This window comes from Falco peregrinus, chromosome 2, assembly GCF_023634155.1.
Source record: "Falco peregrinus isolate bFalPer1 chromosome 2, bFalPer1.pri, whole genome shotgun sequence".
In the NCBI taxonomy this organism is placed as follows: Eukaryota; Metazoa; Chordata; class Aves; order Falconiformes; family Falconidae; genus Falco; species Falco peregrinus.
In genome coordinates this window covers 87,425,387-87,453,181 of record NC_073722.1, presented here as the reverse complement: position 1 = coordinate 87,453,181, position 27,795 = coordinate 87,425,387, and the positions used below count along the sequence as shown (strand labels likewise).

Sequence of the window (27,795 nt, the reverse complement as noted above, 5' to 3'; positions counted from 1 at the left end):
CATTTTATTCTACTAGAAAAAAATGTGAATATTATATGCAATTGATCAGTTCAGAATTGAAATTAATGTAACCTTCAAGTCAGCTAACATGCACTGTGGATTTTATTTTCCAGTATCTGAAACTTGAAGTGACAAAACATGTCTCAGTCTGGTGAAAAAGTAAAGGTAAGAAAGCGCCTGCATAGCTAAAATTGTGTTTAGAATCTGTTCAGCTTCTGAAATTACTTGTGGTTTTACTGAGGTGGTAAAATAGTGAATAAATGATACCTTATTGCTTCAGATGTGTTTCTGAAAAGGAACTGTTTGGTAGCAACAGAGCTTGCATGGGCTTTCAGATATTTGCCAGACATTCAGTGTTTGCTTGTGCATTTAGAATGGTGCCTTTACCTAAGGAAATTTACAACCCTTTATTTCTAATGTTTTTGCCCATCTGGGTCAGTTTTAAAAGGATTGTTAGGAAGTAACTGAATGGCCCTGTATCCCTCCCCCTGCCCCACTGGAGGTCTGGCATTGGATAAAAACTGTTCTCACCATAAACTCATCTGTGAAGAAAACATTTGGTTCCAGCTGGCTCATAGGTCCCTACATTAAGTGGCTGCAGTTCCTGTTGAGGCTCCTATTAGGTTTTCAGTCAATTGATGACAGATGGTGAAGCAAACTGCCCTTTTTATAGCCCAAATAGCTTTGATAAGTTTTTCAGGCATGTTTCTTTTTCCTGCTTTTGTGTTAGAAATTAAACATTTAGAAGATAGGTGAGCAGCTTAACAAGCAGAAGGTAGATCTCTGTGTAATTATGTTTTCGTAATCTCTGCATTACTATAGAGTGTACCTGGTTTTCTACGTGTGAGTGTATGCATTATTTACTCTTATAGAAGATAGTAGCAGCAGATACCAAATTTCAAGAGATATTTTTGGCCTTTAGCTTAAGATCTTTGGGATTTTTAGCTACGTTTACAGTTTCAGATTAATAATAGCATATTCATGCAAGCTTGCAGATTATTTTTTTTAACAAAGGGGAGATCTTGGTTTATCTGTAGCCTAAAGTACTTATTAGATTTCTATTTATATTAGACTGCTTGGGAAATGGGTCTGTTTCAAGGTCTGCCTTACTATAGCAACAAAAAATTGTTTCATTCTCTTTTTCCATGTGCTTTATATACTTCTGCACTTTATTGTTTAGAATCAGCTGAACTCTCTTTCAACTTCTTAGGGGGAAGGAGATCTCATTTATACTCAACTCTTGGTTTTTTGTCAGTTTTCCGACTCAGCAGGCTATGTGGGATTTGCTAATCTGCCCAACCAAGTTCACAGGAAATCTGTGAAGAAGGGCTTTGAATTCACACTGATGGTGGTTGGTAAGTGCTTTGTTTAAGTATTTTTGATCGTTATACAATAACAAATTTCTTTCACATAGACATATATGTCTTCCTACTTAGCAACTGACCGTTACACAGAAGAAGAAGCAGCTTTGAACTTCCGTGCACTGTAATTAAATCTTACACTATTTTGTCATGTCTGGTAGGAGGGAGTATTTGTAGTGATTAAAGATGATGACTTGGAGCCAACAGGACATTCTTGTATTCCTGACTCATCATCAGATGGTAGGGGTAGTTGCTTAATCTTTCTTTGACTCCCATTTCCCCAGCTGAAGGCATGAATGCACATGGTGAATATCTTCCTGTTGAAATGGTGACGCTATTCTTCTGTTTTCTTCTGTTCCATCCTGACTCACTTTGGTATTCGAACTAAACTTTGAATTTGCCTGTTCTGTGAACAGGCACCTGTAGGAGTCTTTGATGGAAAGTCCTTCAGGTACAAAGCCGTTTTAAGAGATTATTCTTGGCACGTTGAATGATACTTACATTGAATCAGTTTAATGTTATACAAATGCAAAGGGAATCCATAGTACTTACCACCTTTTTGTCATAGTTACCTTGAAATTACATGTTATTGAAAAATGAAAATGAGAAGAGATGCATTACACTTCTTATTCTCTGTGCTCTGTAGTACTGTTTGGGATTATTTGGTGACAGTTTTCAGCCATGTCTGTGAAATAAATAGGTAGTTTTTGGTAAGTGTAGAGGTGTTTTTATTTCACGTAGCTTGTGATGATAAATACAGATAACAGAGATGGAAGTTAGTGGCATCTAAAATATCACGGCTAGTTGTTCTAAGTGTTGACTCCTTTGATTGCTTGGGTTAGGAAAAAAGTTACTTTTTTAAATTCAGGTTTACTGATCACATTTACAGGTCTTACCTTTATTATTTTATAGGACAAAATTTTTATGAAATGAGGTTCTAGATTTATTTTCTAGATGAATTTTGAATAATATTTGTTATAATTTTGTTTCATGTTTCATAGGATGTGTATAGCCTAACTGTAAGGGTGCAAAGTTCAACTGTTAGTTTGGGGTTTCTTTATTCATTGTCCCTCCTAACAGTGTTCAAGGTGCAATTTCTAGCTTAGAAAAACCTTAAAGCTCTCAGAAATTTTCAGCAGGAGAGTTACAGCTCCTGATTTTTTAAGTTTAAGTGGAAAAAAGCTTTTATTTCCTTGAGGTAACCAAGCTATCTCTAGATCTGTAGTCAAAGCGCTGTATGACCTTTCAGCTTTTATTATGAAATATATTACAGTAAACTTCTCATTTTCGTGTAACATTTATAAAAACACTAGAGGCTTGTTTTTCCTGTGTTTTTAAAGTGCTTAGCTGAGCCTTTGATGTTTTTATATCAAAAGCTAGGGTGGATCCTGATGAACAAATTATTTTTCCTCCATAACATGCACTTGGGAAAAAGAGGTGCTTTAAAAAGTTTAAGAGTAAAAGGTGTATGTGCTTAATAACCTGAATTATTTTGTTTGTAGGTGAGTCTGGCTTGGGAAAATCCACTTTAATTAACAGTCTGTTCCTGACTGATCTTTATCCAGAACGTTATATTCCTGGAGCTGCAGGTAAATATGGTTTTGCAGTTCCTCCAGCATATATCCTATGAAATTTTATGTTCTTTCAGTTAACATTGCTTCATTCTGCTAACTTCACCTGTGAGACCCTTTCTTCATGTTATCTAGATGTATTTTAATCTTCCAAATTATTTTTTGTGCTGTCATTTTCTCATTTATATTTCCTTTCAAAGACTCAGCTTTTGTTGTTTCTTCAGTAATTGTTAAACCCCCCCCCCCCCCCCCCCCGCAACCTTTTAGGTGTCAATATACCTAAATGTGATTTTGCTCTAATCCTCATTTCCTCTAATACTTTTTGCCTGTAGTGACTTAAATCCTGGTTAGAGGTGTAAATTCGTTCTGACAAAGAATCTAGCATGTTTCTGAGTAGTAAAATTTTACTTCTGCATATTGTCATGAGTAAATCCCCCCTTTTTAGTTCTTTGGTTCTTGTTTATTTACAAAAATGTATTGTTAAATTTTGACTAGCTAGCTTGTGGGTTTTTTTTTCCTGTAAAATACTTTGTCATGTAGATTACAATACGGTTCAGATTGCATTTCATTCTCTATTGCTCTCTCCTGCAGGGGTTTCTGCAGCAACTGATAGGCATAATAACAGTAAATATGTTCCTTTTCTTTTAGAGAAAATAGAGAGAACAGTTCAAATTGAAGCTTCTACGGTAGAAATAGAGGAGCGAGGTGTGAAACTGCGTTTAACAGTAGTTGACACACCAGGATATGGAGATGCCATTAACAGCCAGGACTGGTATGTGTGTAAATACTGCTGTGCTTGGTAGACTTTGTATCTTACACAAATAGTACTCCAGTGTGTCTGTGTCTCTGAACTTAAGTGATTCAGCTGGTGGTCTTTGGATAGCTTTAATGAACCTCTTGCTTCCTTTTACATAATTCTTAACATTAATGGAGTGTTATCTTGAATTCATGGTAGAGGGTGTTTTCTGAGTCCTTGCAGTTAAGCGCAATTTTCCAAGCACTTCTGCATTCTGGGTGCTTGTCTTCATATCATCAGGGACATGATCATTTAGTTTGTGTGAGCTTTCCAATAAAGTTTCTCTTTATATTTTTTTGTTGCCTAAAGTACACATCTCTAGTAAAACTATTACTTATGCAACTTCTGTTTCAGTTTTCTAACACTTCTTTTATTTTTTTGAAAGGTTTGGTTAGTTTCTCTAAGCTGTCTGTTTCTCCCTCAAAATTAGTTGCCTTTTTTCCAAGTAAGGTTTTCTGTGACAACTGAAGTCAACTTCTTGTCTCCATAGCTGCTCTGATAGGGTGGAATTCTGGTTAAGGGAAATTTTTCTGTGTCTCTAGCCCATGCAGTTTCCATGTTTTTTAGACACTACTTTTCGTTCCCTGTCCTTTATATGTACTACTAGCAATTGGGATAGAACTGCGTTATTTTTAATGATGGAGTTACTACTTAGCTCTCTCCAGCCTAAATATTGCTGATAATCTTTAGTGGCTGAGGTAATTGTCTGAGATACATTGGACAACATATATAGTTGCTTTAGCATAAGGATTGTGAAGAAAGAAGATGGTAAAATATCTATGAAGGAACTGGGGAGTTAGTAACAAAATTAGAATTAATAAGTTTGTTCATAAATGTAATTTCCGAAGCATCATAGTAATGCACTTTAACTGTGGATAACTACACATCTTGTGATAACTTCTTTCAAGTAAAGATGAGATATATTAATGTGCTTACTGGGATGCCTGAATTGTTCCAGTGCAACTAGAAGCTAAATTTTGAATTTCCATGTGGTTGTCTTTTAAAAAGTGCTAATAATATTTATTTTGCTTGGCCATTAATTTTTGTTGACACTTTTTTGTGGTGCTGGTGGTAATCCTAAGGCAATCAAAGTGTCGCTGTACAGAGAAAAGGTGCATAAAGCCAAAACAAGTTGATTTGAATTCTTCAGTATAAGTTAAAGATCAGGAAGGAGGCAATGCTAATCGACTGCTTTGTAATCTTTTATTGACAGAATGCTGTGTTATTTGGAGCATTCTGGAGAAAATTTTTGTCAGACATGGTTTTTCTTTTTCTTACAGCAAAAGTGAAGGCAGTGAAGTTACATAATGAAAGTTTGAAAGTGAAGCTGTAGTGGGATTTTTATTTTCCTCCCACTTTTCCTACTTTATTAAGTTGAAAAAAAAATTGAACTTTCAGAATAACACAAAGGCATCTTTCTGGACTGCAGCATGGTCTTGCTTCTTTTGTGCACTGTTGACTAGAGCTTCCTTCCGCTGGAGCTCAGAACTCTGCAGCCTGTGTATTGTGTTACATAGAGCCCTTCCTGTTGATTGTGTTTTAATGGCCTTTGTTTATTCTGTTAAGATGTTTCTTAGAGACCTACGTGTTCATGTTTTTCCCCTTTACTTAGCAAGCCTTCGAAAAGAGAGTCATTCTATGATGATTCAGATCCAGTAGAACAATTTACTGGTTTGTACTTGGTTTTCTGTGACAAACCTTAAACATCAAAATAGATTATGGGGAAAAAACAGTACTTACATGCTACAAAATAAAAAGGTGCAGTTATTTTAATTGTCTCTAGTCTCATTTTCTCATGTCACATGAAAGGACTTTGAGCCATGACGAGTGTCATTTTGACAGAAGTCTGTTAGCCTTTACAGGATGTCATAGGGACTTGGATGGATAGACTCTTTGTTTCAAACTGTAGTCAAGACTAACCCAGTGCAACCACCTTCCTTCCTTCTCAGTTCAGAGGAAGCAGCAAGTTCATGTTCTTGAACTTATGTTTGTGTTCAGGAGCATTTACTGCAATTATGGTTAACTGGTAGATGGTGCTGATCTTGATCCAATTTTTATAAAGGACTTTTTTGGGAAAGCTGCAGTTTGTGCACACTACCTGTTTTTCAGGGTGATGAAATTTACTGAGGTTATTTTTGAACAGGGGTAAATCAAACTGGCACAATGTCCCTAGGAAGTAGCAGTAGCTGACAGTGTTTCAAATATCTTTCTCCTGATAAGCTTTTGTAATGACTTTGTTTCTGTCTTTGCATTAACAAAAAGGCTTAATTTTAGAGCTTGACCTTCAAGGTTGGGTGCTGGGGTCAATTTTTGTGTGTTTTCCGTCACAGAAGAAGTACTAGTAAGGATTGCATATTCTCAGGAGTTGTTCCAGGAGGTCTCCTGAATTGCAAGAATAACAGTGTTGGATTGGGAAATGAGTTATGGATTTAGTACAACATATTCTCTAAAGTAGATTACTTTTGCTTTTCCAAATGCTACTGTACTTAAAACAGCCTGTAAGAAAAGGTGGCCGCTAACCTTAGTGATAGTTTTTTAGATTCTGTGTGAAGCTTTAGTTCTAGCTGTAGTTCTGTAGTCTAGAATCAGACTACACCTAGGAGTGCTCTTGGCATCAGTTTAGACATGTGTTTGTAGAATAGCAAAACTCTTTATGGTGGGAGGTTTGAAGCATAGAACATGTCTTCCATGCAAAAGGACTTTGGGATCAGGAGAAAAGCATGCCCTTAAAGTAACATCTTTCATCAGACAGAAGTGAAAGGATCTAAGGAGAAGAGAGAGAGGGGGAAAAAAAAATTTGATTCATGCACTGATTTGGGATCAAATCTAGACTCAAAAGAATGGTTAAAAAAAACCAGTCTACAGATTAACTTATTGGACACTGCCAATCACATGCCTCGTTACATCTTGTTTGCAGTGTGGCAGGTCGTTCTTTGATAGCTGCTTTCTGGCTGCTGCTAGTTTGTTGTTTTTTTTACTGGCTTACGTTAAGCTGTATTTTGTGGGCTTTGGCAGCTTGGTAATATTTTTCATTTTCCCCCGGTGGGCTTAAATGCAAAGGTTGCGTTGTTTGCTGTTACAACACAGGATGTGCTATCTCCTAAGTAGTGATAGCACAGTGGTATAAGCCAGGTGTTTCCCGGAAGTCAGGAGGTACAGGACACTAACGCCGTATTTATAGGGAAAATTATAGCTGTTAAAGCTAGAAAACTGCACGTAAACTAATTACGTTGCCAGAGAAGTGTGTGATAGTTGCTTTTCCATTGTTTGTGCTTGGTTTCTGTCCTAGTGTTTGTATGTCTTCAGTCTTGTTACCTTTCACCAGCCAAGAGGAGAGTTTAGGATCAACAGGAACATAAACCATGTTGCCCTTTTCCAACACATTTAGGTATTAAGAAGCTAGTTCTTAAAGACTTGAGTAGCACTAAGGTCAGAACCCAATAAATTCGATTCTTTGCTGTGTTGTCTTCCATAGCGTGACTTACAACGGTGTAAATCTTGCAAAGATATAAACGTGTGTATATATATTCTACTATGGATTTGTTCCTTCTAGATCCAAAAGCTTACTCAACTTTGGAAAACAAAATTCCCTCCAGGATCTCTTCCATCATTCTCGTTGCTTTCTTTCATTATCTTCATTACAGCCACACAGCCCAGGGTTGAACTTTGCTGCCTGTCACAGTATTTGCCATCATTCTGTGTGTTTATTTTCTAGTTTACTGATTGTTTTATTTGTGTTCTCTTGTCTGTTTCCTCCTTAAATTCCTATAATCAAATTTGCACTTTCTCAACAAGAAAAATACTGTTTTTTTCAAGTTAAGCTTTCTGCTCAGTTTTTCCACAAGTAGTTTAAGATATGTTCATGACACACAATCTGCCTAATCTTATCTTCATCAGTGTGTTCATTTCCCTTCCCCTGAAGTACTTAATATAAAGTGTCCTTTTATATTAATGTTGTTTGCAGGTGTCTGCATGCTCTGGAATATCTTAAAACAATCTTCTTAGTAATGCATTGTGTTTTCTTTTCTCTCTCTTAGTCACTGCTTTCATGAATTTTTGTGATCAAATTTTGTGTTCCTTTACTTCTTTGTAGGGCATATTTAAAATTGCCTTGAACTAAGTAGGAATTATTTTTCTTTGCCAGCAAAAAAGAATTCTGTAAGTTAACAAAAATAGCTTAATAAATCATGTGATGCTTGAGTGCATGACTTGCAAATGTATTCGTACTTAATTGAAACAGACTAGTATACCAGAATTTTCATAGGTAACTATAGAAACTTAGCTCTAGGGTCAGGGTTGTAAATCAAGAGGATATCCGGGATATGTCATTTTTCAGCTGATCTAAAAACAAATCCTTACCCTCTACCCCCAGAAAAAAAAAAAGCGCAGAGAAATCCTCAGTCTTCTGTTCCTGTCTGTGTTGTCTCAACACTGAGTGCTGCTTCCCGCGCCACCCCCGAGCTTGCACTTGAACTTTTTATCCGTAGACAGAGTAATACTTGAAAGTAACTCTAGGCATAAATAGACACTTGGTTGCTATGAAAATATCTTTTTGCATTATCAGAATACTTTTTCTCAGTAGTAGATACAGTGCTAGGAAGTTGAATTTTTGTAACAGAAATGTTCTTTATGAAAGTGTGATTCTCCTCGTGTTCTTATCTTTCATACTTCTTATTTTATTATTTTCATGCTTATCTAAGATGTCTCTTTCCCCCCTCCTCATACCACAGCTTCAAAACAATTATCCAGTACATTGACAACCAGTTTGAAAGATACCTTCATGATGAGAGTGGTCTAAACAGGCGCCACATCATAGACAACAGAGTCCATTGTTGTTTTTACTTCATCTCTCCCTTTGGGCATGGGTAAGAAAAAGCTCTTGAGCCCTTGTATTTTAGGGCATTATAACTTGTTTGTAAGTCTGTTCATTACTTGAATTGGAAACTTAACTTTAATGGTAATTGAGTTACTTCCCACACTGTCAGTTAGCCAATGCAATTAAAATTGTCTTTGGGGATTAATGCTCTCCTCTGCTTTGTCCCCATTTTTGGCATTTAATATTGTTTTGAAGCAGTCAGCATTACATTGGTTATCACCCAGAAACAGAAAAGCTTATAATACCCAATTTATCTTATAGTGCCAATTTTAATGGTAATTTGACCTTTAAACAACCAAGCTGATAAGCAAGTGCTCTGGCTTAATTTATTTTGGAAATGCTATTTATGTAGATACTTGAAATAAATATTTTTTAATACATTTGGTCTGTTACAAAAACACAAACAACCACAAACAAAAAAACACCTTTTTTTTTTTCTACTTGTTGGCAGGCTGAAACCATTAGATGTAGAATTCATGAAGGCTCTTCATGGAAAAGTCAACATTGTTCCTGTGATTGCCAAGGCTGACACACTGACGCTGAAGGAAAGAGAAAGGCTGAAGAGAAGAGTAGGTCTAACACTTGATCATGAGAACGATGCAACCCATACAGTGTTAAAGCCAAATACAAAGTAAATTCAGACTGGAGAGGGGTGAATGATGCTGGCCAAGGACCTAATCTTCAGGAAGTCTGATGTGCTTTACCAGTTACGCTTGCTGAAAATCTGGCCATTTTTGGCTTCATTTGTCTTAGCAAGCAGTGCACCCCAACAGAGCAGGTTTTGAGCAAAACTGTTTGTAATGAGGGCTCAAATCATCCTGAAAAGCATGTAGTGTAGATGTTTCAGACTACCTGTCATTTAGTCTGGCGGAGTGAATGCCCACTAATGTGAGTGCGTGAGGTATGTTCTGAGAGCATTATCTTTTAGGTTTAGTTTCATCCAAAAGAAACTTGGTTTGTGTACTCTAGCTGTGCTGAATGTTTTGTAGCAAAATGTGGTTAAGTCACGGTGACTCAAACTTGCTTAGTAAGTGCGCCCATGATACAAACTAAAACACTAATATAGAGGCAGGACAGTTGGGCTAATATGTTAGCAGGATGCTTTTTGTAGTTCCATTGCTATGGAAAAATGTACGCTGTCTTGTATATGTATTTCCTACTAGGTTATCTGTTCATGTGAAATATCAGGGCATAATCAGGATTGCATTGGAGAAAGTCTTTCCAGACAGTGGTACTAAAATAAATGCTTTTGTATTGGAAGATTTACTTGCTGTCTTGAACTTTTTTTTTTTTTTGGCCAAACCTTTCCAAGACAGGCCAGCCTCTGCCAGATGTGACATTATAGTGAGTTCTGCTGGAATAAAGTACATATTTGTGGTTGTATGAGTCTTTCACCTTAAATCTAATTTCCATTTAATCTCATCATAGAATAATCTGGTGAGTGAATGTAAAAATTTTAGCTTTCCTAGTTTGTCTTTGATTCAGAATGACTTTGTGCACCTTGTTAAAAGAAAGGAATGGGTAGGCGGTGAGATTGTATTGTGCTCACAGGTGTTCAGTAAAATTTATTGAGATGGCAAGCTTTTTTCAGGTTCTATTGACTCAAACCCAGTATATTCATTTGTAAAGTCTAACATATTCGAACGTTACAAAGCCTGTGAAGTTTTACAAGTTTAATAACTTATTCCTTTAGTATAGAGTTAATTAGTACTTCTAAAATGCAGCCTATACTTAGCACCAGAGTATGCAAACTTTTTTCATGGTAAGATTATATCTTAATCTCTTATGTTATATCTTAATATAATTTTATAGTGCCACTTTTTTATTTTTATGGAGGGCTTGATAGATGATCTGATTGTGTTCCTCTGGCTTCCAGTAGTCCTTTAGAATGGTTATTGGATCTTTTTTTGTGTGAGGGTATTTTCTGGGTTTTTTGGAGAGGGAGTACAGCTTTATTTAACTTGGAAAAATAGTGTAGTTAAAATGCTTGAAGTTAAAAACAGCACATTAGCTGAACTCCACCTAAATTCAGAGGATTTGTTTGGGGTCTTTTTGGGTGGACCAGTGCCACAAAGGTGTGATTGTGGATTTTGTAGGCTTGTAAGCAACTACAGTTTGGCAAGGTGAGGTACTGCTGCCACTGGTAATGTGTTTGCATAAAGCTCAGTGGTATAAGAAACCTTGCTCAATAAATTGAATAAATCTTCTGTAGCTGAGGACATTTAAAGTGGGGACAGTTGTGACTGTATGAACCTTGTCTGCAACGTAGACAAATTCACAGAAAGAGGGGAGAGGTATTTATACAGGTGACCAGCTTTATGATGAACTAGGTGAAAGGGAGAAGGGTTAAAAAAAAAAAAAAGGTCATTCATTGAGTTAAAAAAGACTTATGGATCTTCCTGGGAGAAATTCTGTCCAGCCTCTTTGAGCTTTTATTTTGTTCCTCCACAAATGCTATGAGGACATGACAGGTTCAGTCGGCAAATTAAAAGAACTGACAGGGAAGTAACAAAGCAGAGATGTGGCTGTTTATGCTGGTTTTATCACTTCTCTTTCTATGGCTATATTGTATTGGTTAAAGATTTTTATCTGGTAGTAATATTGTTTGTGGAGCTGCTACTTTCTATAAAGAAACTGTAATTGATTTTTCAGCAGTGTACTTCAGGCTCAGTTTTCATAGGTGGTTATTTTTTGGTTCAGCGTTTGGTAGCAGAATGATGTTGAAAGATTTGAAGCAGGCATTTAAGTGGAATGTTAATTATTTTATTATATAGTTCACTGGGAATCTGAATGTTCTGCTTTGTCAGTTCAAATACATAAAATAAACTGATATAAAAGAAGTTCTAGCTACACTCATCTTTCACAAAAGCAGTTCTTGGGTGAAATGAAGAGGAATGTGACTCTTACCAGATTTCAGTACTTGCTGTAATTGTTTTGGGACTTTCATCTGTGCTCCTTTTATCTTTTGCTTGGTGGCTTCTCTTAAGGTCAAGCACAGCATAGTGCACCTGCCGTTTGACACTTGCTTCTGTGTGTCGCTAACACCGGATTTTAGCTGAAACATGGCAGTAGCACAAGTAAACGTGTTTCCCAGTGTGAATTTGGAATTATTTTTCAGTACAATTCTGTAAGTGATGTTAGATCTAGAGTTTATGCTGTACATTTCTTGTGGAAGAGGGAGATGAATCCCTGTTTACATATCCTGTGATTGAACAGATTAAAGGCAGCCTCTCTTGACCATATTCAGTGCTAATCCATGTCTAGTTCTTTCTAGTTTGAGCAAAGTTACTTTTGACTAACTAGTCTAAAACAGTTTTGACTTAGATATATGGACACCACATTTATGCGTTGGCTAAATATGAGATGAATGGCATTTATGCTGAAGTCTGAGGGAGTGGCTAGAAAACAGGTAATCAAGTTGTCTTTATTTTTGTACTGCTGGCAAAGGTCACTTTACAAACTGAGTTTATACCAAGTCAAATGTATAATGTGGTTCCAAAGCTTTGAAAGTCCTAGCTACTGTATATTGTTCTAACTCAAAGCATCTTGGCTAACAGAATCTCTAATCAAGAGTAAGAATCAAAATCCTGCTTTGCTGACGCAGCTTGAGGTTTTTTTTTTTTTTTTTTTAGATGTTTCTGCCATTTGGCCATGAATCTAAAGTAAAATGTTTTTGTTTCACTGCTTTGGACTAAGCAGCAAGATCAGTTTGTGGTGCTTGCAAAGGAAACCCAGCTTGGAGTAATTCCTGTTTAGTCTTTCTGGAATTCAAAGTTATTTTTTAAAACTCTGGAGTGGGAAGAAATGCAAGGCAGTTTCACAAGCTGTGCCATGCAAGGCTGCTAAGGAAACCTGCTCAAAAGAATGACTTCATGAGAGGGGAACTAATATTTTGACATTTTTTTTAAATTTCCCATGGGAAGGCTAATCTTTAAGAACACAGAATCCTCTGAGGCCAATAAAATTCAGATTTGAAGCAGCAAAATGCTGTTTCATTGTTAGGTCCATAAAATACAGTTTGTTTTTATTGCAATTCTTTTTCCTTTCAGGAAAGCACTAGGTTTAACAGCTGTAATATATTATTCTAGCACCCCTTGTTGTTGGCTTTCCCGTTATTGTTTCACTTGGATTTTATCTTCTAAGATCTCAGCCAGGTTAAATGTGCTTTCTTGCTTTAGGCAGCTACTTAAAGGCATTGCACTGCCCCACCTATCCCAGCTGTGCATCTTCTGTTATCATTTGGTGACAATTTAGTTGTCTTCCATGTTGCAAAGTGGTAACAACGTGCATTGATTTAAATGTAGTTGTGTGAACATAACTGTTGCTTGTTGGCAACGCTTATTCCCAAATTTCTTTTTTCTTTTAAAAATATTGCTCTTTGTGTAGGTGAGGGCTCATAATATTCTATTCAGTGTGGGCCCACGCGTGTGTGAGTGCGGGGGATGTTTATGTACCTGGCAGGAAAACATCCTCTTGGGAGTAGTTGTGGTTCATACATGGCCATTCTTCTTCTAGTGGTCTGAAGGATTGTTTTATTTTAAGCAGCTGTTTAATAATCAAGCTCTGGTTGGACAAGTTTTATTTATACCACAGCTATTGGTTGCCGTCATGACAGAGGATTGAGGAACCCAACAATGCTATGAGAAGGCTCATTAAGACCTCTCGTCTATTTGAAGTCCGGTTGTATTTGTATTATCAAGATATGTCCAGTTGTATATGTAGTAATGACAGCACAAGTCCTTACAGGGGCTTCTCTGAATGTTTTTATAATTACCTCAAACTTCCTCCCTCCTCACTGATTTTGCCCAGACTTTGCTTATTAAAAGTTCATTACATCCTCCTGCTGCTTGGTTCAGGTGTTGGTTGTGGGGTTACAGTTGCAACTTGTCAGGGAATACTAACCTAGGAAGTTTGCACAGCTAACCTTTTTTCTGCTGTGACATCCAAGACCCCTTTGAAAAGAGTTATTGTGAAATCTCGGCATTCTTTGTGCTTCCATACCACTACCTTTAGTGAAAGAAAATCTTGTCAGTGCATTTGATGGGATTTCTGCCTTAAATATTTTTAATAGTATGGCAGTAGAAGCATTCTCTTCAGTTTTGAAGAAAGGATTGATTTATACCACCTTTTGAAACTGCCAGAGGCCTGGACTTAGGCTAGCTGCTTACCCCTGCAGTGATTTCATTAGGAAAAGAATGTGTACAGGAATACAGATAGAGTATTTTTAATGTTAATCTTAGGCATTAGTGACAGTAAAGGAAACTGTTTATGGATGTTTTTTTCTCATAGTGTATTTTGAATAACTTTCTTCATTTTAAGTGAAGTTTTTGTCTTTTTGATTCAAGAGGCAATAGGCACTGCCTTTAAAATTTTTGTACATATCAAATACACAAAAATATACTTTGATATGGGCTGCATGCTTTTGATGCTGTAACTAATGAATCCTGCTGCCAAATTCATTGCTTTTACTTACTTTTTTCACATTAACTTCACTTTACTTTTGTCTGCTTCTGTTTTATGCTCCATGTGAATCTTCTGGGGTTTTTTTTAATTATTTACTTGCTATGTTTTCAAAAAATGTGTTTGTCTTTTGTGCCTTTTAAAAAAATCTTTGTGCCTGTGTTATTTGGCACTTTGGACATTGAGTCAGGTGCATGTGTGTTAGTCTTCAAAAGGTGCTGTGCAGGAGTACATTGTATTACAAATATTTTATTAGTTATGCAGCTAAGATTTGTAGCAAATAGTGTTCTACTTCTGTTGTTTGTTCCCCAAGTGTTGTCTGAAGGCCTTAATTGCATCTTCATATGCCTATTTTAAATCTTTTATTTGTGTATCACTGCACAAAAATATGCTAGTTAAGGTCTTACAGAAAGAAACATACATTAGGAATGTCACAAAATGCATTTAGTCAGTAAATCTGTTTCTTTTTGGGTGAACAGGCAGGTGAGCTGCTGTTAGTGTTTAGCCATTTCTGATTTTGCAGATGGTATCATAGATTACAAACAGTTTAATTCAGAGGTAATCTTAGCAAATGTTTTGGCTTTTTAAAATGCCTGTTAGTAAGCTCTTTAAAGGAGAACCTCTGTAGTTAGCAAATCTCAGCAATGTTTTTAAGATAAATTTTCTTTGTAATAGTAAAATAAAATCTATATAATACAACCAGGTTTAGCGTAGGCTTCCTTTCTTCATTTTAAGGGTGTGATTGACTTCCCACTTAGTATTCCTTTCTTAGATCTCAAAACATGTAGGTCACTTGCCGAGTGTTTTTATACCTTGTACTGTTCTTTCCAGGATATTTATGGACTTGAGGTTCTAGTCTGTTGAATGAAGAAAAAATGAAAAATGCTGGGGTTTTTTCTTCATAGGTAGGATGAAATTAATGCAATGTAAGATTGTCTTGCAGGACATAAACTAGTTTGTTAGTACATAAACTCAAAGCATGGCAGTTTCTGCTAATTTTTTTTTTCTAAGCATTGTCAAACTGCTTAAAGCAGGAAAACATTCTGATTTTTTTAGATGTGACAGACTAGTAAATCCATTGTATATATTTTTAACTTAATACCTCTTCAATGAAATAAGAATTTGTTGTTCTCCCTTTTTTGTAAATTTCAGGTTCTGGATGAGATTTCTGAACATGGCATTAGGATTTATCAGCTCCCTGATGCAGATTCTGATGAAGATGAGGAGTTTAAAGAACAAACTAGAGTTTTAAAGGCAAGTTTCATTCCTAATTTATTATTTTGGTTCAGTAGCTCTTCAAGGTTACAGTATTGCTTAAAGGTACTTTATTCCTTTATAGTGTGTTGGAAATTCAAATTTTCTTTGGATGTTGACTCTGAATTATAATCCTTTTTATTCCAGTCTCTGCTTCATCAGAATTCCAAATGTAGTGTGTCATGACTTTCTTTTCTTTTCTCTGTTAAACGTAAGCAGCTCTTCACCAAGATCTGTGATTTGCAGTGTGTTTTCTGACTCAAACCATGTAACATGCAAGCAAAGAGAAAGAATGTGTGTGTGTTATGGTTGCTATACTAATTAACAACTTTCCTCTCATTAGAACAGATAATAAAGGTTTTACTGAAGTAATTTCCTCTTTGTGCTGTGGTACTTGCAAAGGTGCTTGGAGAATGGAGCTGAAATGCTCTCTTTAGCTACTTCAATCTGTATCTGAAGCATGCTTCTGTTGGCTGTTTTCCATGCATGATGTTATGTCAGATGACACATTATGCCCAAACTGTACTTCAACAACAGTCAAGTGTTCTTAAAGCAAAGCATCATTTCCTTTTGTGCCTCTGTTAGGAGAAAGAGATCCTAACAAAACTACAGGTGTTAATAGGGACTTGTTGGGTTTCTGATGTGGAAGGATTTTAGTAGTGCTTTGTCAGCATTTCTTTCCCCCTTTCTCCTGTCTGTTACTTAAAAGTCTTTGCACTTTCTTTGAAAGGAAAAAACATAACAAAACACAAAAAAAGGACCCAGTCAAAACAGTAACTTGTTTTGCTCTGTCTCAACTAGGCTAGCATTCCCTTTGCTGTTATTGGATCCAATCAACTTATTGAGGTGAAAGGGAAAAAAATCAGAGGCCGTCTGTATCCCTGGGGAGTTGTTGAAGTTGAAAATCCAGAGCACAATGATTTCCTTAAACTGCGCACAATGCTGGTGTGAGTAATGGTAAAATTATCCCATCTCCTGATAATGATGATGTAACTTTCACAATGAGTAGAGAGTTATAAGAACATGAACTCCTTAATTCAAAAGTAGCTCTGATGGCAGTGTGGAGTGTCTTTTTAGCCCCCTGCAGCTTGTTTTGCTACTGTAATCCTCCGATCTGACTTCAAAAATTATTTTCTGTATTTTACATTGCCAGATGTGTGATCAGTTTTATGCCTTATGTGAACTAATTTGATGGCTTTACATATAAATTAAAGTTTTCTTAATAGTGCAGTGGGTGGGGCAGAGAGGTATTCAAACTACTTTTCAGTTTCATCAATCACTTTGAGTAGTATTCTAAAGGCAAAACTCAATTTTCTGGCAGTATAGGAAATCCTATGTTAAATATGAGACGCTGCCCTTCTGTAAGTGGTTTTTCTGATGACATTGTGTGATTGTTGGGGAACTGAATGCTGTCGGTAATGCTGTTGGTGTGTTTCTGATTTCAGTCTATACTGGGCAGGGATTGCCCTCTGCTGGTCACTGGTACCAAGCATTTTTGTCCACGCTCCTCCCCCGCCCCCCCCCCCCCTTTTTTTTTTTTTGACAGTTGGAAATTGTTGGGCAATTATGTCAGCTGTTACGTGAGCCAAGGAGCTCCACCTAGTTCTCAGTTACAAATTATACTTAATAGCACTTAAAAGACAAAAAATACTTCAGGAATTAAAGTATCTTTCTGAATAACCGTCTTTGCAAGGTTCTTAACGCTGCCAAGACTGGTATAAACAACTCGTAGCAAGCAATTAGTGAACAAGAGGATGACAGCGTATTTCAGGTCTCTGAAGAATCTTTGTGGGAGGGCCCTTAAATATGAATTAAGGGAAGACCAATAAACATGAAAGCAGAGCTCTGACTAGCTTTATGGCAGGCTTGGGCTGTAAGGGTTACTTTTTCATTAAATACATCCATTATATAAACAAAAATATAAGATAAGAGTGTCTTTCTTCCCTTTGACAAGAAGAGCAAAGTGTTCTTCAATAGCCCTTTGCATGTTCTAGAACGCACATGCAGGACCTGCAGGAGGTGACGCAAGACTTGCACTATGAGAACTTCCGTTCAGAGAGGCTAAAACGAACTGGCAAGTAAGTACATGTGCGCCTTTGGGCTCTGCTGCTTGTCAGTCTCTTCTTTCTCCACTGTGACATTGGACTTGCTCCTCCTCCTAACTAATCCCACCTGTAACTAATTATTTCTCATGATATTTAGTCTATGGAGTTACTGAAATTTGTGTTAAATGCTCTTCTTGAAGAGCAGTAATATCTAGTGAAGTGCTGTGCTTACAAACAGCTGTTCTTGATTTTGCATCCATTCCCTCTTCTCTATGCTTTTAATTGGAATGTGCATAAAGAAGTAGTGGGCTGCAAGAAGGACAGGTTTTTATTTTGTGATGTCTCCTTGGAAAAAATAAACTGTAGTGGGCACATTTAAATAGAACCCAGCCCATCTGATTAGGTAGGGTGTTGCTTTTCCAGTTCTTGCAGGACTGCTGTGGTGGCTGTTGTCTTGCTCCTTCATAGATAGATAGAGAGGGAAGTTTAGAGCAAACAATCTTTTTTAGTAATGTGTATGTTCTGTGGTGGTTGGATTTTTTTTCCTTGGTAAGGTTTCTGTCCTTGACAACTTAATGCAAAAAATCTGTCTACCTGTGCTGCATCTTTTTTTGATAGCAACTTATCCTCGTCCCCAACTTTACTTGTTCTTTAAGTATTCAGCCAAGCATTTTGGTCTTAAAGAAGACAGAAAATAACCTATGCAGCCTTTTAATGGTTGATTTTTGTACTGTGGATAGATAGTAGAGGAAATACCTGGGTTAGAGTAAATGGCAAAAAATCCCCATAGCAGCAAAGAAATCAAATCTTAAGAAATGGGGAGTGAATAACAGGAGTCTATGAGGTCAAGATGGTGTTTTACAAAAGGGAAGCATGGGTTTAAGAATGTCCTAATTTCCCGTGTGGAAGCATGTAGACTTTTTTTTGTTGTTGTGTTAGCTGAAATATGAGCCTTGAACGTGTTCTTGGAGATTTTTACTTCTGTAACTTATATCATCAATGTGTTTTGTTCAATAGGCCTGTTGAAGAAGAAGTGGTAGACAAGGATAGAATCCTCCAGCAGAAAGAGGCTGAGGTAAGAGGGAGCTTCTAAAACTGTTATTCTTTAATATAACATGCTATGTTCCTATTTCAGTATTCTACATCAACTACTGCCTACCAGTGTAAGGCTGGAATTGTAAAAAACAGCCCTAATCCAAACATGCACGTTGCCCATACGAAGTGGTTTGTTTATATAGTCACTTGCATACTGTGGATGGTAGGTAGCATGTGGACTCTTGGTTGTAGGCAGGGTATTTATCACTTCCAGTTTGTATGTTGATTTTCCATAAGGATAGTTGCTATTTTTAAAGTATTGAAATCGATTTATGTTTGTCAGCTACATATGCTGCTTTAAACATAGTACCTTGGGGTAGACTGGTGGTCTGATGTCATTTCAGATGTGCATGGCTTACTACAAACACGTTACCAGTAAATTTCTCCTTATGTCTGGTGTCTATGGCGTAGAAAAAGGTGGCTGAGTTCTAAAAATCCCATGATATAATTAATTTGTATGTTTTTTCATCTTAATCTTGACGTACAGCAAAATTTTTATTTCTGTTATACCAGTAAATTTATGAATTTGGAGTTTTCAACCTGACTTCTTACTCCGGTTCCAAGCTATTACTAGACCTTTCGATTTAACTTTTTTATACTAAAGTTCTAAAGATCCAGAGATTTTTAGCCTAGTATTTGAATTCAAGTAGTACACTGCCAATGCTTATGACTGCTTACATTGTGAAAACTTAAGACTTGCTGCAGATTGGAAGATAGTGTTTTTTCTGTTTATCCTTTTTTTTATTCAATTCAGCTTGGATTCAAGTCCATAAATGCAGGAAGGCATGATTTAAGATCAATGCATATATGCAATAATTTGGAGTAAGAAATAAAAAACTGCAAGCAGTTTTGTGTGTTTCTGAGGTGAAAGATTCAAACTCCCATACATGGTAATTCTTGAAATATTGTTACTTTAGTCTGTGCATTTCCTTTTTCTTTTATAACATCTATACTTAAAAATAGCTAACCCTGGTTAGCTACTGGCTAACCCTGGCATTTTGACATAAATAGCAAAAAATTTTCCTAAAAGGAAATGCAGCAGCAACCTATTAGCACCAGAACTAGTAGTCAATAATGTGAATTACTGGAGATTAAATGAGCTGCATCTTTATCACTGTATAACTTCATTTCAGCAATTTAAGTGTACTTGATGGCCAGGCACTTATGAGAGCAGAACTTCCACAAGCGTTCTGTACCATTTACTGATGTGTGTGCAAAACAATAGTAGACCATCATCTGATAGTCAGGAATACTAGATGTTTTGAAAATGTCAAGAGCATTTTTTGAAAAAGTTTTGTGGGTTTTTACTACTTTTTTTTCTTTTAATGCTTCCAAGATTCAGGCAGTAATCTTAGAGAATTGAAGTCATAACTCTTTCTCCCGTTATTTGTACTGTATAAGTTGTATATGTCTAATCGTTAAGTAGAAACTTGGATATCCTTATAGAACTATTTCTTAAGGCTTACGTCTGAAAGAAAAATCTCTTATAACCATTTTCCGTGGAAACTGTTGATATGACAGGGACATTATTATATACTGGTCTATTCTGACCACTCTGTGTGAATGTATATATAGTATTTATAAATACATATGTATGTAATTTTTATATAACGTGGCTAAAGGGATGAAGTCTTTAATTTCTTGGAGGGCAGTCTCTGAGTTTCCTCTGGGACTAATATCTCTGGATAACTGCTGCTGAAGTTGCAGAGGATTAGGTTAGAACTTGAAAAAACAAATAGATTTTTAACTTCTGCGTTCTATTGTCCCAAAGAGATCAAGAGGCTTTGCTGAATCTTCTGTAGATAAGCTGGTATGAAGTCCCTTCATCTCTGTATCATCCCTAAGGTTCAGACTGGGAAAAATCTGAGGAGGAAAGAGGCACAGAGGAAATGGGCTTGCATTCCATAGCCTTTGCAGAGAAAACAAATACCCATTTCCCCTCCTGTTTTGCATTCCCATCAGTAACGGTGCTTGAAGTTCTATTTACAGTTTTGTGAGGTTTATATAACCTTGGAAGGAATGAATGTTTGGGCTAGTGCCAGGATCATCTTTATCACAGCATCACTTTTGTTAAATGATCTTTTATTATGCCAAAGGATGTGGTCCCCAGTTCAGCAATTTGGAATTGCTAATCTGTCATTTTGGATGTATTGCTCAGTCTGGTAGTGATTTTTGATCATTTGCAAGTGATGACCTGTTTTTTTGAGCTGAAAAGTGAAAATAAGAATAAAGGTATCAATGTTCTTTACTGTAAATATGCTGCAGTTCAAATTATTTTGGTTTTGTAGTGTGGATGGGCACAAACTTAGGTTGTAGTGTTGCGCCATATTCTTCCTACTCTGAAAGTATCTCATAATAAAAAGCTTTCAAAGTTTTGAGAGGCAATACTTCCAGAAAAATGTTAGGGCAGTGATTACATGAAGACGGCAAGGAACAAACTTCCTCTGATTTTTCCAGTGAGCTACCCTGAGGCTTCGGGCACATCCCTTAACTCTCCTGTCTTCAGTGGAGTTGGTCATTAGTAGGCTGAATATAGTAGAATTAAGCGCAATGTTGAAATCTTCTCTCTGTCCTTCTGCTTTTGAATGTGTTTAACCCTTTCGCAGATGAGATGCAGAACCCTGGTTTGGTATGGGAGTTGGGGGGGGGGGGGGGGGGGGGGGGCAGCCTGCAGTGGCGGGGCTGCCAGGCTGGGGCCTGACAGACCTGTGGGAAGGTGAGGATGTGATGAACATGGGCAGGTAACTGCCTGGTATTCCAGGTATTTGCCTAAGTAGTATTTTAAAAGATAAGGTGAAAACTGAAGTGGAGAGACAGCATGACTGCTGACGAAGGCCTGCAGACCTGAGGGAAATAAAAACAGCTCTAAAGTTTAATTTGTTTGTGGGATGTTATTGCCCAGTGCAGGGGGGCAGAATGCTTCAACCTTCCTTCACAAAGTGATACAGCCTTAGTCCTGGGAGAACATCCTGAGAAGACCCTTAGTAAGCAATTAGCAATGGGAATCCCTTAGAGGCTAGAATGAAGAACACTTTTTTTTTTTTTTTTTTTAAAGAGTAATTGCTGCTTTTGCCCTTTTGAGTTGTTCTTTGAAGGAGCAATACTTACTTGCAGCCCATGTTTTGTGATGGCTGTGACCATAGTGACTTCTGCTATTTATAATGTCCATCTTGCCCTGTTCTTGCTGCCTTGTCCCTTTTGAACTTTCTTGTGTAAAGGCATGGGTAGAAATAATCATACCTGGCGTGGGGAGGCGAAGTGTGTCAGTGCACAGTAGATATTCTTCATGTTTTTAACATTGCTTTTCCTGTGATATCTGTGGGGTTGTCACTGAGAAGCCACTCGCCTTGTTCAGACAGGAGTAGCACTTGTTGGTATTCTGGGCAAAGCATACTACAGATTAAATCTTGTAGGTGAAGCAGAGCTGTGTATCTGCGGGTTCTGTTAATGGTATGGAAGCTATTAAGAAGCTGTATAGTTCACTTTAAAGTCTGTAACTTTAACTCTCACTTAAATACCTGTTTCCTTTCTGTGTTGCTATGGTAGTTACGTGTAGTCACTACCTAGTAGTTACATGATAGTTTGAACTAAATTTTAGTCCTGACATAAGTAAGCTAGGTAGAACTTATACCAAGGTTACGTTGACTCTTTTGGCTTTTGTTATCTGGGAATTAACAGGAACTATTTGTTTTAACAGATTTACAAACACTGTTTTGTATTTTCTTTTTCATCATGTGCATTGACCCTCTGCTGTCATGCTGTAGATCCTTTCTTTAGGGGATAAATGCCATCTCCCTGTAGAACATATTATTGCTGCTCTTACAAGTGAGAGGGTTTGCTGCCGAGCCAGATCAAAGTCATTGTGTGCCCTTCATTCTTGCAATCCCCAACAGCGAAGGGAACACAGACATTGATATGACATCAATTTCAGTCTTCTTTGTGGTCTTTTACATTCGTTGTTATTAAGAACAAAGATTGTTTCTGTGTATGTGGTACGTCTAGTAAGGTGAACACATACGAGTTTTTTAGCTTGTATTGTACTGTGTAGGAATGGTTCTTAGGTCCTGTTCTCTACTTGAAGAAGAATTGTGAAAGAGGCTGACATGTTTAGCAGGTTGAGTACAATACAGCTTGATTTTTATTTTATTTTTTAATTTTACACTTGAGCTGTCAGGATTGCTACTGTGCAAACCGTTTCGTCTCCAAGGTATTTGTGTGCATTCTCCCAAAATTCACTTATTACCTCTGGCTTTAGCCCTGTAGTTATGCTGCCAGGTTTTAGTGTGTCTGTTGTTATTCATATGTTGTCTGCTAAGAAAACTGTTACAAAGCTGATAGTTGTGAGTTTGATTAGAGCTCTTGAGAAGACATAGTGTTACAGCAGAAAGCAGCCATTCTGGATTGTGTGCATATCAAGTGCTCAACAAAAAACAAACCAAAGTGCTGATGTAGCCCAGGGTGCAGTGAAAAAGATAGGTGTGCTTGAGTACGTTTTTTTTCTTTTTTCCTTTTTTCCTTTTTTGCCAACTTCCCTTATGAAAACAAAACTCCAGTGATTTCTTACCTACTAAGGGCCATATGTGACAACAATGTGTCATTTTTTAACAGGCTTTGTGCCCAAAAGTTTTCTACCAAATTATGGTAAAATAGCTTCAGAAACCTGCCATTATTGAGCTAGTGGATCACTTTACCAGTAGATTTCTAAAACATCACGTGAAAATTGAAAAGGAAAATCTTACAATCTTAATGTTAGAGTAGGTTTCCTAGTGCTCTTGTCCTACCTTACATTTGAGTCATATGCAGTATCTGATTTCTTTCATGGTGTGGGCATATTTTTATCAATTAAGGTTAAGAAAATGCAATACTCAGTGCTGTATTTAAGTCTTAAAATATGATGTTGGCTATTAGCAGAAATCTGTGTTTGAGCAATCACCATAATACATGTGCAGCAGTATCTTCCCCTGTGATTACTGAATGGTTTCTATTTTGGGAATGTTTCATGGCTCAGCTTGGAGTGCTCTTGGGAAAGCTCAAGTAAGCAAGCTTCCAAAAAAGCTAGTTCTGTTCTGATGGTAAATCTGCAGAGAGGCAGTTCAAAAGACCAGGTCTTATATTTTTACAAATGTCTTACATTTTTACAAGTTGATCTTTGAAACTTTTCTCTTTTCTTGGACCATGGAATCGATGCAGCTCTCATTTCTGAGACTTTTCCTACAGCCGTACGCCATCTTTTTAATTGGAAGCTTTTTGGTTTAAATGTTTAGCAGAAGGATGTAGATGGGTATATAATGATCATTACAGACTTAGCTGTGTCTCATGTTGTTCCTGTGTGAATCTCCCTTTGTTGGAGTGCATCTATGCTACAGTCACAGGAACCTGAACTAGCCCCCACTGATCCCTGCGCTGCTGCAGCAAGAGGATAAGTACCAGTATATAAGGCAGCTACTTTTAGGCAAGCTGTTATGCTGGCAATGCTGCAATCTCAGGTTTTTTACTCTTTAGTTATTTTACAGTTGCTTACTCTTTCCTAAACCTGTATCTAAGTCCAGGCAAGAAAAAGTGGTAACGGGCATCTGCAATTACTTTTCCCCTCTTTTGTGATGTTTCTTTATGTTGTGGAGTTGGTTTTTTTAAAAAAATTAAGAGGTCAACATGTAGTGAAACATTTATCACAGATTCTTTTGCGTTGAATCTGATGGAGTAACTAGTATCACTATAGCTACTGTGGTTGACTGAATGAAAATATCGAATTGTTTAAGCATAGTGTTTTTTGAGTTTGAGTTTCTCCCTCCCTTGTCTCCCCACAACCCACCCAAAAATACATTAAAGCAATTATCTAACTATTTTTCCAAAAGGGGGATAAAAGCTGGATATGTTACAAATGATACAATTATTCTTAGAATAATGAAAACATACTATACAAGCCTCAGATTATTACACGATCTCCAGTTGAGATGGACTCATATTTTATACAATGTATGTGGAAATTGCAGCCTATTTCTTTCTGATTTTGTAAGATTGGGCACTTGCAACTGTGTATGTGGAGCTTTTCCACCTGCATATGAAAGGAAATACCTAGTCATTTGTAAACCAAATTAGAGGTATTTGCATATACGTTTTGAGAATCTGTATAAGTGTTTGTTATTCTTTCTTAGGAACATCTATTTATATATATAATGCATTCCCCCCCCCCCCCCCCCCCCAAAAAAAAAAAACCACCCCCCAAAAAAACCCCGACCAACCCAAAACCCTACTTTCATTTAACTGGCCTTTTATGAGATGGAAGGTAACTTTAAGTGTCATAAGAAAATGCCTTAAGAAAACAATTACTTCCAGGAAAAGTTGATGTTTAGATGTAAAAACATTGATGCTTAATATGTTTAGTCTGTCTTTCCAAATTTTGTAAACTGTTGGGGGTTTTTTTGCTTTTGAAGTACTTTTTAATTCTGTATGCATGTTCTACTGTTGCTAAAAATTTGCAGAGTTCTCTGGTTAGCTGCAAGATGAATATTCATACATGATACTAATCTTTGAGCACTTGTATCAGAACAAAGCTCCTTCAGGTCACTCAAGCAGTGCATCTGTACACCCCTAAAAGGCATATTTTCCTTATTGTAGATTTAATTCACAAATCTCCAAACATAGCTAGCTTCAAAAGGTTTAATTTTATTGCTTAATTTTCATTATAAATGTTCTTACAAATCTTTTGTGAAAGTTAGATGTAATGCAATAAATCTGAGATGGGAAAACCGAAGTATTCAATTATGTGAATTAATCAAACATTTCCAATTTATAAAGAGGCAAATAGAATCTGCATTTTGCCATGGAGGATAAAGATTTACAGTTTCTTGGATTTTGGATGCCTCATGAAATTCTTTTTTGAATGTGGGTGTTTTTCTCTTACAGCTGCGTCGCATGCAGGAGATGATTGCACAGATGCAAGCCCAAATGAGGATGAAACCTGGTGATGATTAAGATGCTTAACATCTAGATGCATCAGGTATTACTTTTCTACTTGTTTACTCCTCTTACATAAGACTTTTCATGATTATTGTTTATTTTGCACTTTGGACTTGTTTTTACAGTACTTACAGAAAAAAATGAGAGATGTTGTGGGTAGACTAGAAAAAAAGATATATACAGATGTTACCTTTCCAGCTGTTTTTAAGACCTGTAAATGCTTATCTTCAGTGCCTTATTTTTGGATCATCTGGCTTTGTTTCTGTTAGCACAAGCCACTCCGAAAATTAATTTGACTATATATAAAAAAAGTTAGGGTATTTTGGGTGCAAAGGCTGCTGGATTTATAGCAGTTTTTTCAAAGAACCAAACAAAATTTTAGACAAACTGGTTATGTGTACTGAATACAGACTTCCTTCACAATATATATGATATATTGGGTGGGATCAGAGTGAGTGAAGAAAAAATTGTTGTAGCAAACATGTTTTCTTCAGAATACATCTCTTCTGATATAATTTTTCTTTTAAACGCAAAAATAAACCCCAGAAGGATATGAGCAGTCTTGTTGCTTAATACTTCAGTTTAATACTCCAGTTGTGATTCCTGGTCTTCTGGAATGTAAAGCTTGAATAAAATGGATTATATTATCCCTTATGACCTTGTGGCCGCTGCCAACATTCCAAGTCTAAAATAAGGAGATTTTTTTGTTGCCTTTATTTGAACCTTCAGTCTTCCTGTTTACATTTAAAAAAAAAGGGGGGGGGGAGAAGAAGAAAAAAGTCTACTTAGGAATAAACTTATTCACTGAATTCCTACTTAAGCAGACATTGATGGCTTTACTGGTATATGCACTGTGATCTCTAAGTGAAGCAGTTACGGGGAAAAAAGTAATTCAAGCTCAGGTTTCTTACTGTCACAATACCAAGTTTTGCAGATAGAGGAGTCTTCATATCATGTCTTCCAACCTCCGTACTAAGGTATATATTTCCCAGAGTTGGAAATCTAAACAGTGAGGATAATTTTGTGGCTGACCATGCAGTGTATGTGATAGCAGTGTTTGACATAAAGCTCCTATTTCCCCAGAGCTCGTAATTTTGCAGCCTATAAAATACTTCAGTTGGAACTGGAGGTCCCAAGTTTTCATTGTGACTTTGTATTCATGTTGGTCAAACTCTGACCACTTGTTAAAATGGCTGTTTGATGCAAGAAACCTTATGTAGTGTAAATTATTACTATTGTTTTTTGCAAAGGAGCTCAATTCTTTGTGCAACTTATGAATCACATTTAATCATATGACATCTTTTAAACTGATATTCGGTAAGAAAAAAAGCACTTTACATCTAATAGGCTTGTCTGTAGTTGTAGCTTGCAAAGCGTAGGATGGCAAATGGTACAAATATCTAGGAACTGAAAAAAGAGCTCCGAATATACTGGATTTGCTGTGAAATCAGTATCTGAGGGCTAACAGGATACAATATTCCCACTAGTGGTTAGCTAGTAATGGCATCAGATTTCCTGAGTTTCACAGCTTCTGGCAATACTGGATTTATAAATACTGGTATTTATAAAAATGAATTGGAGCATGGTTTGTCCCAGGCTGAATTTGCAGCCATGGATACATAAGTAAACAGAGTTCTGAGCATGCTCATGTGCATCCAAGTGAAATGTTATTTTGTAGGTACTTTACATTGCTAATCTGGAATACATCTTGAACCACTACAGGTGTTTAACAAGAGAGCTTTGCAGATTTAACATGATAATGTTGTGATTTAGTTTGAACTAAATCTTGAAGTTGGTTGGTCTGAAATACTGCACGTGAACAAATTTGAGAAAGATTTGAATGAGATCTTTCTATGTGGAGGTCCTGCTGTTTCTTTGGAATCTGCTAAGCTACCTTTCTGCAGCTGCTATGGGAATCATATTGTTTGATTTCTTTCCTGAGAGACTTTTGAACTTTTTTATTACCCTGAGATATTGATAGATAGATAGACTTTTAGCATAATTTGTTGGTTAATATGCACAGTGGGAACTGCAATTACAGTCCTGTTAAACCAGAGTGTTACTGTATGATCCTGTCAGCATGTTGAAGTGAATACTTGCTTAGAACTTAGCCTTAGGCAGGTTTCTCTCATGCATGTTTACAGACTTTGCCATTTAGAAGTAATGACGATTTCAACCTCCAGCATTCCCATCAGATTTATTTGCTGTATTTTATTGAACTCGCTATTTCCAGAGAAACTAGGAAACATGTAATTAACACAGTAGTTAACAGAACCAAACTGCCAACGAATTTAAATGTACTCAGTATTAATCTTTTTGTTCTATCACAGCTTGTCTTGAGCATCTCTCAGGTTCTAGTTTCACAAGAACTTTGAAA

At 36.7% G+C, this 27,795-nt stretch overlaps 1 protein-coding gene across 2 annotated transcripts in view; it reads left to right on the top strand.

The window, feature by feature from the left end:
* The window catches only part of LOC101915780 (septin-2), a 39,868-nt gene that overhangs the window by 5,478 nt on the left and 6,595 nt on the right, over nucleotides 1-27,795 (top strand). For both annotated transcript variants that reach the window (XM_027780673.2, XM_005233285.4), the window contains exons 2-12: nucleotides 114-165; nucleotides 1,256-1,355; nucleotides 2,864-2,950; nucleotides 3,581-3,704; nucleotides 8,459-8,593; nucleotides 9,056-9,173; nucleotides 15,217-15,318; nucleotides 16,120-16,265; nucleotides 17,313-17,396; nucleotides 18,381-18,438; nucleotides 25,365-25,458. In XM_027780673.2, the coding sequence (XP_027636474.1) occupies nucleotides 139-165; nucleotides 1,256-1,355; nucleotides 2,864-2,950; nucleotides 3,581-3,704; nucleotides 8,459-8,593; nucleotides 9,056-9,173; nucleotides 15,217-15,318; nucleotides 16,120-16,265; nucleotides 17,313-17,396; nucleotides 18,381-18,438; nucleotides 25,365-25,433 (1,050 nt within the window). In that variant the 5' untranslated portion in view covers nucleotides 114-138 and the 3' untranslated portion in view covers nucleotides 25,434-25,458. The remainder of the gene's footprint in view (nucleotides 1-113; nucleotides 166-1,255; nucleotides 1,356-2,863; nucleotides 2,951-3,580; nucleotides 3,705-8,458; nucleotides 8,594-9,055; nucleotides 9,174-15,216; nucleotides 15,319-16,119; nucleotides 16,266-17,312; nucleotides 17,397-18,380; nucleotides 18,439-25,364; nucleotides 25,459-27,795) is intronic.